The 12,295-nt window shown below is 39.4% G+C and overlaps 1 protein-coding gene across 1 annotated transcript in view; it reads right to left on the bottom strand.

Moving 5' to 3' along the window:
- The window catches only part of LOC109373329 (pro-neuregulin-3, membrane-bound isoform), a 342,257-nt gene that overhangs the window by 9,063 nt on the left and 320,899 nt on the right, over positions 1-12,295 (bottom strand). The window contains exons 6-7 of the mRNA XM_019627100.1: positions 4,650-4,777; positions 322-492 (exon numbers count right to left, since the gene is read on the bottom strand). Coding sequence (XP_019482645.1) covers positions 322-492; positions 4,650-4,777 — 299 coding nt within the window. The remainder of the gene's footprint in view (positions 1-321; positions 493-4,649; positions 4,778-12,295) is intronic.

Genomic DNA, 12,295 nt, shown 5'->3' with positions numbered 1-12,295 from the left:
CAAGGATGAAGGACCACCTTAGTCCCCCTACGAAATCTCTACTGTGCTTGATCAATGGCAAGTTCCTAGTTGTTTTAGCAACTATATAATAACATAGTGCCTAGATACCTACATACACTTATTTCCTTCTTAGTGTTGTTTCTTTTCCATCTAATATTTCCCAGATACCTATTCTTTTAAGTTATTTTACCTTTGTGGAGCAAAGATATAAGTAGCCAATTGATGATGCAATCAGTGAATAAAACCACAAGGAGCATAACTCAACTTAAAACTATAGCATTCATGGCACCCTCCTTAACTTCCATTGCTTTTAAGACCTACCCTTGGCAAGGTACGGTATCCTGGTCTGGGATCCTTGACTCCTCAAGCTGCTGATATGCTGGTCCCACAAGCCCGCCTAGCCGACTTCGGGGCAAGGGTGGTGTCCTTCTGAAGGCATTCCTATGCAGCATGCCACCCCTTTGTCCTGGGCTGCAGCACGAGGAGAGGCCCCTGCTGGGGGAAAGAAAACCCACAAACAAATTGATCCAGCAATAACCTCACAGGTGTCTTTCAGACATTGCCAACACTGCATTTACACCCCACTCAAACTGCCAGGCCCACTCCATCCTCCATCGGTGACTGCAATCTGTCTGCTAGGAGGGGATCAGAAGTTGCTATATCCATTTTCACCTTGGAGAGACTGAGGCAAAGAGAAGGTCCTGTGTCTCTGGCTTCCCATGTTGGAGAATAAGAGACTAAAATGCTCAGAATTGCAGCTTTCCAGCCAAAATAAAAGGCAGGCTTAAGGAATTCTCAAGCTCCTGACTCCCATCCACCCTCATTATCCAAGCTATAGTAGCTGTTTCTTTAATAAAGAGAAAAATGGTGTTATTAGTAGACAAGAACTAAACACAGGAAACCCTGAAGAGAATTATGGGGACAATTTCACTTGTGTTAGTGGTAGAATAAACAAACCTTATGTTAATTGGCATTCTCTCCTTAACATATGTACTAAATTCTCAGTTCACTCCCTCAAATTTTCATCAGTCTTGAGAAGCTAAATTATTTTTCTTTTGAGTTGGCTTTTACTAAACATCTGATTATATACCTCATTTTGACTCATACACCCAAATACCCAAATAACCATGTTTTTAGATGCCATCAAAGGGCAAAAAAACATAAATATCAACTCCCATCTCCACCCCACTGAATTTACCCTACACCCATGTGGAGTAGCGAGGAGAGCTTTGTTCCTGTGTACACATTGCATGAGATGCCGGTTTATTGGTCAAACCACATGAAACCATATGGGGAAAGATGAAAAACATTTTCAAAATTTCAGTAAACCTATCAAGTTCTAAAGGGACTAGTCCCCCAAAGGAATTGTACCCATATCACTTTATTATCTGGAGTTCTGTAACTTTCCCCCCACCAATGTTACTGTTATTTCTACTTAATAAATATGAAACAAAACTTCTCAAATATTATTTAAGGTCAGAGATTGAGACGCTGACAGTTGAATGCTAGTAGCCGCTTTCCTGGTTTTGGCAAGGAGACTGATCAAACTTCATATTCCTCAAGCCAACACTGACTTCCTGAGTTTGTGCAAACACCAGATCGTAACTGGCATTGTTATTACAGCTTTATTGTTTATCATGATATCTCTTGTATATTGAGTCCCAAAATGCCTAACAAGGAACTTCTAGTAAGCTCATTAAGCCAACAAGTTTAAGGAGATCTAAATAGCTTATTTGTTTCCCTCCCTTCCAGCTTCTGTCTATACCATCCTTGGCAATTATGGACTCCATGGGGTGCTCAGGCAAGGGTACTAGAATTAGCTGAATCTGGGTATGCATCTGAGGTCTAAACGTTATAGCAGCGTGACACTGGGGGAAGTACTAGTACTAGTCAGAGTCCTGAAGAAAAATAGATGGCACTCTAAATTCAGTCATTTGGGGAAATTTTGCCATTTACAAAGGTGTGTTCAATGTTTGAGAAAAACAAACAAACAATATAGGATACTATTGCATGTCAGGACTAGTAACAATGGGAAGCTGTTACTATCCCTATAACTGAAGGGACAAGCGGAGGGAGCAGTTATCATAATAGAGGGAGAAAGGGGTTGCAAGAGAGGACAACCTGGAGGCACTTTGGCCCCAGGAATAAGGATACAGCTGCGGCAGCCAAGCGGGGAGAGGGGGCAGGAGTGCTAGAACCTCACTCTCCCCTCCACCCACCATCTCTTGCAGGCACTTCACTCTGAATAGAATCTACAGCACAAGGGAGCAGCTGCCCTCCTAGTGCACAGGGCAAGGCAGAGAAAGGTAAAAAGTAGACATGGGTGGAGTAGGTGCAAAAGAAAGGCATTAGCATGATACTTGAGTATTTTCATAGGATTGCTATGGAACTTAAGAGAGATAAAGTATGCATAGTATCTAGAACAGAGCCTGGCACATAGTAGGTGCTCAACACAATTCAGTCTCCTGATTCCTCTGCCACCAATCATGAAACAAATCATGAAAACCCTGGACTTATTTCACTGTAAAAACCCTATATATGTGCTGTCTACAAATGTGTTACATTGTCAAAATATAATGCAATAAGTATGACCTGACATAATAGATTTATTCTTTAAAAAAGAAAGAGGTTTTTTTCGGGGGGAACTAAAAACGAGAAATAATGGCTTTGAATTAATAGCTTTGTTTCAGAAATGAGTTATTCAAATGAGTTGTATTTGCAGTGCACAGAAAGAATTTTTCATAGCTAGCCAAACTGTCATAACAGCAAGTCTACCAGTCTGAACTGGTGACCCATCTTACAAAGGAGTTCTCCACCTATTGATCAATCAGCTATTCTAGCCTTCTAACCCCGTAGCATTCAGGAAGTTATGGAGCAGTTTGCAGGCTATATAATTCAGTGACCAGGTTATCAATCATGAAAACGTTGAAGTCAACTGCATATTTTACAAAACAAAAGCTATGATATATTCAATTGTAATTTACAAAGTTTGAGAAGCCCTTTATAAATCAACCCTTGCCTATCTATCAGGACACAATGTATGCCAACAAATACTGCAATGTCACTGAACCAAACAAAAAGAAAGGTTTCTTTAAACGATGTCCTTATTCCCTTGAAACCATGGTAGAGGCCAAGTTCAGGAGTGTGTGTATCAACAGACGAGGGTATTTGCAGCTCAAATACATTAGATGCTGTAATTCTTTTTTATCTCAACTTTAAAACATTTATGGCATAATATAGTACTAGAATAATATTATGCTTAATGATTTTACTTGACTGGATGGAATACCACTTTAACATGTGTTATAATCAGCAGGGAAAATACTGTTTTGGAGAAAATATCCATCTTCTAAAAGACTGGTAATTATGGACCTATTTCCCTAATTAAAGAACTTCCATTAGCTCCAGTGAACTGAAATGATTTTTTCACGGAGAAAAATCCACAAACGCCTCAATTGATATAAACCAAAAACTTGTAGTTAATAACTAAAACAACCATCCAATAGCAGAACACATTTCAATCCTGAGTTGAAAATATTTAAACCATTTTTTAAAAAAAAGCAAACCTTTAATATCTCAGTCTCTACTCATGTAGACTAAGAATAAAAATCACCATCAAGTACTGAAGATTAGTATTGAGAGTGCCAGAAAACCTTATAATAAATGTGTCAGCATCAATAAAATCTTTTTTTTTTTGAGTTATTGAGAGGCAAGGGACAAGGTAGTTTCTTGTATAATGCATGCTTCTGTCATGGTGGTTTTCAAAACGCTGCCTAGATATGTGAAAACCAATATTTATCTTTCATTGCCAGCTACAACTGTTATTTCTTACATTTTCCTTTTAAACATTTTTTTGTCTCTTCATATTGTTTTTAAATTTTAAAATACTGTGCTTATCACTAAGAAAAGGAAGTTTAAATCTTGGGACAACTGCTACAAATATTGAGGATATACATTTAAATGACACAAACATAATGTCTGTTCCAGCATTTGTCCCAAACATTGGCACTTGTTTTAGAACAAAGACTTTCAATTTTTGGAGCTCCAGATTCCTTGTGGATAAAACACAGCATGTGACTAAAAGGTGATGATAAAATTTTTCAGCCTCAGAATATCATGAAATTTATCAGATAACATTATTTTTGATGTTCTCACCCAAAGAGCCAATTCCTATGGTCAGCTTGCAAAAGTGCCACCCCACTGATGACAGACCTTACAGACTCAAGGAGAAGATTTGCCAGGATTCTTCCCCCTGGACAGTTTTCTTTGTGTGAGAACATGTTGGAAGACCCGGAGTGTGTCACATCAGCTGCCTAGGGAAGAATTAGTTGTTAAATTTGCAGACAGTGATAAGGCAGGCCGGGAAAAATCATGTTTCTAATAGTTTTTCAGAGTGCAATTGTTTCCTTCACCGGTCTGTGTCTGCAGCTTTGATGGGTGTTGTTACTAGTTCCTTTAGAGGGGCACTGCAGACTGCTGGTATTTTCGTTTACCTTCCGTGAGCTGCTTGAGCATCCACTCCATGAAGAGCTACACGAGAAGCAGAAACCATCCCCTCTCCTGAATGCCGCTGCCATTCTTGGCATGTATTGTCCAGAGTCATCCTTGGTGTGAATGTGCCCCTTCCCATCATGATAAGCTACCTGTACCTGTGGTGTTTGACAGACTGGCTTCCTCTGTCGGGAGAAGGGACCTCTGGGAATGACTGGGGGCCAGCAAAGCTCGACTCCATCATTTTCTCCAATGCAGTCACAGGATGCCTTTCCGCCTTTGAATACTGTGGGAAATCATACGCACAAAGTTGAGCTGGAGGGTAAGTTAGGTGAGGTCGGCCTATAACACTACAGATAGGTACTGAAAAGTCATGGACTTGCCAGCAACTTGCCACTGGGCACCTGATCAAGAGAATGATAGAAACATCATTTGCATCCCATGTCTCACACATTGAGTATGTTCTCCCCCTTCCCCCAAACTCTCTGTGATTAGAAAAGGTCCACTCAAAAGGATTCTTCACTTTAGTATCCTGAATCTGTCTTCTCATTTCTTTCTACATCCATGGAATGCTGTGCCTCACAGTCCAAAAAACACAATTATGTTTTATTCAATGTACATTTTATATAAAAATTTAGTAGCTGACTACTAATAATAGGGATTTAATAAATGCAGATTGGGTGAAACTCAGGATATTCTCAAAATTATGGAGAATATTGGTTCAGCATATCTGTCCACTACTCTCCACTGTTTCCCTCTTTCAGTCTGTTACCAGGTTCTTACCATGTTTACAAGGAGAAATCTGTGAGCATTGCACTCTTTATAGTTATTAACCCTTGGTTTCACCCTTGACTATGATATCTCACAGGACCCTACAGAAAACCTACAGAGATAACACATTAATAAAAACTTTGCCTTAAGGGAAATATCACATGGCATATTAACCAGGCAGCAAGTTGGCAAGTTTAACATACTCTGGATACTTGGCACTTGAACAGGTAGCAAGGGGTAGCAGGGTTCTCTTCTAGAAGCTCCAGATGAAAACTATCCTGAGAAATGACATTTTTAGAATGCTAACCAAACTACAGAGATATTGAAATTTGGATATTCATATTCAATATAGGAACAAGAATTTCACACACAAAAATGAAGACATATGCAATATGCATATGAGAAGGTTTACAACTGCACTCATTGTAAAGGGATGAAAATCAGAATATAGAAAAATTAATTTCAAGAATATCTAGTAAAGACAAATTTTGAGAAAAGTAGAGTTGGTGTGAATTTGTTGGGGTACAAATTGGCAATCTGTTCCAAATGTTAAATATACATACTCTTTGATTCAGAATACTACTTCTAGGAACTCCCATCATTAATATAACTGTAAAAGTTTTAAATGATATAATCATCAGAGTATGTCAGCAGTGTAATTTTTAATAACAAAACAAAACAAACACAAAAGAAGAACAATTGGAAACAGTATAAATGTTTACAAATAAATAACATCAAGGTATACAAATATGCATATGAATCCATTTGTGTAAATAAAGAAAATGCAATCAACACATATACATATATTGTAACTATATGTATGTGTGTATATGTATATATTTAGCTTTGTGAATACATATATAGATTTTGTATGTACATACAAATTCCTGACAAGTTTGTGAACTTTCCACCATGTGCTTACACGGTGGAAAGTTCTCGAATTTAATATTTTTGTGTGTGGGTTTGCACGTGTGTGTCTGTGTGTTTCCCATGTAATCACACAGAATTCAGATTGAAAAAAAAAAACTTTAACTAGATATTATCCTTGAGGAAAAGTATATCAGAGGCTATGGCAACTAGGGAAACATATCAAGATTATGTAACCTTAAATTCAAAATCTCTAACTAAATGTTTTCTTTTTAAGTACTTCCAAAATAAACCACATAGTGGCAGTAATGACCATATCCGAATCAGTCAGAATCTGAAGTCTACAAAACGGATTTACAGAAGGTGGTCAGACTTCTTGCAAAATGAAGTAAATTGATAGAAATGCCTTCATGTGTGCTTCTTTATGGACTAAAGTTGTGTATTGCACACTGTCCATGGAAAAAGTGAACTTAATAGACATGTTAATGAAATGTAACCAACATCCTGAATTTCCATCTGACTTCCAAATTGTATAAAAGATCTAGTAGGGATTTTTCTCCCCCCTCAACTTCTAATAAATTGGTTTAGAAAATAAAATTAGATGCCTGGGAGGATCAGCTACAGAAACAAGTGAGATGACCTGAGGACATCTGGGGCAAACTGGAGGAGGCAATCCTCCGGTCTGCTTTTGCAGAGGCTACTTTGGGGCAACATCGGCCAAGCGTTTCTGGAGCATCCAGACATTCTAGAGAAATCAATGAATCATTAAAAGTCAGCAACCCATTCATTTTTAAAAAACAACATATGTCAAAAAGCCTAATTCAGTTTTTGGGCCATTAGCTCAGAGCGTCTGTTTTGAATGAGATGTTTGATCCTGAGTGCTAGAGGGCCTTGTTCAAAATCCTGGATAACAGTTTTGAAAAGAATCAACCTCTTACTTGTTCTGCTTATTCATTGGGTTTATATTAGATATTGTATTCAAAATCTTTTCTTTCAAAGGCTTGGATTGTTGTTATATTATTCAGTTGCTTTCAATTGTACTATTATGATACATTAACACAAATTTGTTTTCAAAATTTATTACTTTGGATCTTTTTCCTTTCTCTCACAGCTTTCACAAGAATCATTTTCACTTCAGTGGCTGCATTTAACCTGAGATTCAGGTTTAAATTTCTTTTATTACTTTCCAGGGTTGTTTGAAATGTGGGAACACTAAAAATACCTAATTATTTGGCAATCCTTCAAACTAACACTTCACACATATTGGCTCAAATAAATTTAAAGATAGCTTTTAGTTTTCAGCTCTGACAAATAAAGAGTTTGGAACTCATTATTCCTATCCTTACAAAAAGAAAGAGGCTGAACATACTGAAAATCAATGACTATTCTTATATCTATCAGATAATTGAGGTTGCAGGGCAAACCACCACTCTAAAATCTGGAGAGACAAGTGAATACAGAGAATCCTAGTCAAGATCAGTTTACCTATAGCAGAATCTGCTGGAACCATAAATTGGTAGGAATACTTAAGTGGTAATTTTAATAAGTTGTCGGAATTTGTGAGCCGACTAAAGTGAGAGTAAGTATCATCAGAGGGCTGCAGTCTTGGGAAGGGTTCCCACACTTGCATGGGTTTTACCTCTAATACACACACACACACACACACACACACAATCACCTCATGTCTCTGACAAGGGAAGGGGAAAAACAACCACTTTGAAATGCATGCAGAGAGTTCTCCATTACAGCTGCATACTTTTCAGTGAAAAGCACCTGAGAGAAAAGCATTTCCCTGATTCCATCCCCCTGTAGCCTTCCTGTCTCACATAAGAGGCAGAAAGTGAAGAAACAATTGTGAAGGTCACAGCCCAGGAATACGGACTCAATAAAAGCATGAAATATAATCATAAGGTTGTAGATGATTCCGCTCCATCATTCCTTAACACTATATTAACAGAACTCCACTGTAATAACAGTAGATGACAGTTGGGAAGTTGTAAGACACAGACTCTATTTAAGACGAGTTCTTAGGGATCTTGTAATAGATCTCAAAGATGGAAGAATAGGTAAAGCTATGTCTGCTACTTCCCATGATCACATTAAAATTACTATATTATACAATAATCAACCTCGAGAATCATCTGGAGTTTAGCTGCACAGAACCCCTATAACTAAGGATATAAAGGAGAGGCCATGTTGAGACTAGTAGGAGGGGTGGAAATGCAAACTGGGCTGGCCCCAAACCCACAGGTAGTGGTGGAGCACTGGGAGGGACACTGCAGTGGCAGAGGTACCCCCATGAAGAGTGAGGGGCAGCAGACCCATACTGGGCTCCCCAGTCCAGGGGTCCTGTTCTGGGAAGAGGAGTCCCCACAACATCTGGCAGTGAAAAATCAGTGAGGATTCTGATTGTCCATCCTAGTGAGATAAAAGGCCACTGGAAACCCAAGCATCCTCTTAAAGGGCCCTTACACAGATTTGCTCTCTTGCAAAAACATGCCCTGGTCTATGGCAGAGGGGCAGCAACTCAAGAGGCACCAGAGACACACAGGGAAAGACTGAATTGTGTAGCTTCAGAGAGCGGGCTGGAGGGAGAGCCACCATTATCCCTCTTTGGAGCCTGCCTCACATATAACCTACAGAAAGGCACCATCTTTCCCATGTTGAACCTACCCCCCCAAAGCCAAATCTGAGACCACATTGGTCTGGTAAAAATCTATGCACACACCACCTAGATGACTTCATTGGAAGCCATATGGCCCAGCTAGTGAAGCATCACTGGGGGCACTCTCAGCTCCTGGGTGGACAGCCCTGCCCCACAAGCTGCAGGAGGCTTGTATAGCAGCAGACGGCCCATGATGGCTGGGGAAATTTTGGTGGCAGGTGGCCAGCTTGCACTGCAGACTTTCTTGGGCTGCTTTTGGGGTTTTGTGGACCCGAGGTGAGTGATGGCTGGCCGTGGTGTTCTCAGGGAATTTTAGGGAGTGACCACAGGCTCAGCACTGGCAAAAGAACTGAATCTACATTAACTTTGTAAAAACCACTGGCTATACCCTGCGACTCCCTGGGACTTCTCCACACTTAATTCAGGAGTCATTGCCTGTCAACACCCAGTTAACCGGCCTGGCCCATGCACCTAAGGAGGCTCTCTCAGCGGATGAGCTTTAAGAGCAGCTGGTAAGTGGGAACAGGCTAAGGGGCACCCTGGGCCATTTGCTAAGCTGCCCCAGGCCTGATACTGGTAGCAGCTAGCCTTGATTCATGACAAGGCCACCCCCACATGCCTCCAAGTCCAATAGAGGCAGCAACCAGCTGCATATACCTTTGTGGCTCCTACCAGGTAGCTCCCGGCTGATCACAGGCAAGGCTGAAATTGGTGTGCATGGAGCTCTTCCCAAGAGGTACCAGAAATAATATACCCAGAGGCTGTCCTCAGACCACACAAGAGCCCACTCCAGTAATACCTTTCTGAGGGGTCAGCCCCCACAAAGCAGCTCTTATGCTGTGGACATAGCCAGTCTTCATAGCCAGTCAGTCTGAGAGTAAATCCCAACCACTGATGTGGCAAAAGCAATTAATGTTCAACTATAACAAGGGGATACACAAAACACTCAAGGCACACTCCTGGAACATATGCACAGGTGATCAGAAAGACTGTGCCATTGGACCACCATAGGACAACTACTACATAAGGCCAGCTGGCAAAGACTGAGAGACATAGGAGATATATCTAATACATAAAAACAAACACAGAAAGGCAGACAGAATGAGGAAACAAAGAAACAAGTCTGACATAAAAGAACATGAGAAAACTCCAGAAAAAGAACTAAATGAAATGAAGGCAACAAACCTACCAGAGACAGAGTATAAAATGCTCGTTATAAGAATGCTTTAAAAAAAACTTAGTGAGAACTTCAACAAAGAGATAGTAAATATAAACATATATAGAAACCATAAAAAGAGCCAGTCAAAAATAGAGAATACAATAACTGAAATAAAGAATACACTAGAAGGAATCAAAACCAGACTAGATGAAGCAGAGGACAGACTCACCAATTTAGAAGACAAGGTAACAGAAAGTAGCCAATGGAAAAATGGAAATAACAAAAAGAAAGTAGAATAAAAAACAAAGATAGTTTAAGGGACCTCCGGGACAACATCAAGCATAACAACATTTGCATCATAAGAGCACCAGAAGAAGAAGAAAGGGAGAAAGAGATCAAGAACCTATAGGGAGAAATGACTGAAACTTCCCTAACCTAAAGGAAATGGACATATAAGCCCAGGAAGTACAGAGAGTCCCAAACAAGATGAACCCAAACAGGGCCACACCAAGACACATTATAATTAAAATGGCAAAGAGAGAATCCTAAAAGCAGCAAGAGAAAGACAACCAGTTAATTACAAGGGAGCACCCATAAGACTATTGGCTGATTTCTTAACAGAAATTTAGCAGGCCAGAAGGGAGTGGCAGAAAATATTTAAAGTAATGAAAATAAGGGCCTACAACCATGATTGCTCTGCCCTGCAAGGCTATCATTTAAAACTGAAGGAGCGATAAAGAGCTTCCTAGACAAGAAAATGCTAAAGGAATTCATTACCACCAAGACAGTATTATAAGAAATGGTAAAGGGACTTCTTTAAGAAGGGAAAACAAACAAAGGAAGATAAAAAAATATGAATAATAAAATGTCAATAACTATGTAACTATCAATAATCACTTTAAATGTAAATGGATTAAATGCTCCAGTCAAAAGACATAGTGAAACTGAATGGATTAGAAAACAAAACCCTTACATATGCTGTTTACAAAAGGCTGTCCTCAGATCAAAAGACACAGACTGAAAGTAAGGGATGGAAAAAGATATTTCACGCAAATGAAAAAAATAAAATGCTGGGGTAGCAATATTTGTATTAGATAAAATAGACTTTAAAATGAAGACTATAAAAGACCAAAAAGGACATTACATAATGATAAAGAGATTAATCCAATAAGAGGGCATAACCCAGTAAACATCTATACACCCAACACAGGAGTTCCTAAATATATAAAACAAATATTGATCAACATAAAGGGAGAGATCAAAGTGACACAATCATAGTAGAGGACTTTAAAAAATATCTGATACCAATGCACAGATATTACAGAGAGAAAACAAGGACACAGCAGCCTTAAATGACACACTACAAGTAGACCAGATGGATTGAATTGAAAATTTTGGAGCATTTCACCCCAAAGCCACAGAATACATTCTTTTCAGGTGCAGATGGAACATTTTCCAAGATAGACCACATGTTAGAGCATAAAACAAGTCTCAATAAATTTAAGAAGATTAAAATCCTATCAACTGTCTTCTCTGACCATAATGATTTGAAACTAGAAATCAATTACAAAAAAAATTCCTGAAAAACACATAAACACATGGAGGCTAAATAACACGGTACTAAACAATGAATGGGTCAGCAATAAGATCAAGAAAAAAATCAAAAGATGCCTAAGACAAATGAAAATGAAAACATATGGGGCCAGCCGAGTGGCACACTGGTTAGAAGTTGGCTTGGGACGCCAGCTCTAAGCAGCAGGGCCCCGGTTCGGATCCCACATGAGGGCCAGTGATGCTGCGTCCTCCACAGCTAAGATGGTGAACAACAGCTCAATCTGGAGCTGGGCTGCCATGAGTTGCGGAGACGGCATAGGCTGCAGGGAGCTGCCGTGAGCCACCGTGAGCATCCGTCCAATGGGCAGCGAGTGACTGCCTCACCCAGGAAGAGTGCAATGATAATACCAACATGGGTCAGTGAAGTGACATCCTCCACAACTAGACTGAGGAACAAAGGGACAGCAGCTTGTCTGTTCCCCTTACCCAATTCCCTAACACTATTCCCCTTCCTGAATTCCCCAGTAAAATATTTAAAAAAGAAAGAAAAAAAGAAAACACAATGACCCCAAATCAATGAGACACAGCAAAAGCAGTCTTAAGCTGGAAATTCATAGCAATGCAGGTCTACCTATAAAAAGAACAAGAAAAATCTCAAATAAACAATCTAACTTTACACCTTAGGGAACTGGAAAAATAATAGCAAGTAAAACCCAAAGTGAGAAACAATGTAATAATATAGATCAGAGCAGAAATTTTAAAAAAAAAGAGGCTAAAAAAAAATACAA

This window comes from Hipposideros armiger, unplaced genomic scaffold (assembly GCF_001890085.2).
Source record: "Hipposideros armiger isolate ML-2016 unplaced genomic scaffold, ASM189008v1 scaffold_708, whole genome shotgun sequence".
Lineage (NCBI taxonomy): Eukaryota > Metazoa > Chordata > Mammalia > Chiroptera > Hipposideridae > Hipposideros > Hipposideros armiger.
The sequence above is the reverse complement of the archived record's forward strand: the minus strand, read 5'-3'. Positions and strand labels throughout refer to the sequence as shown.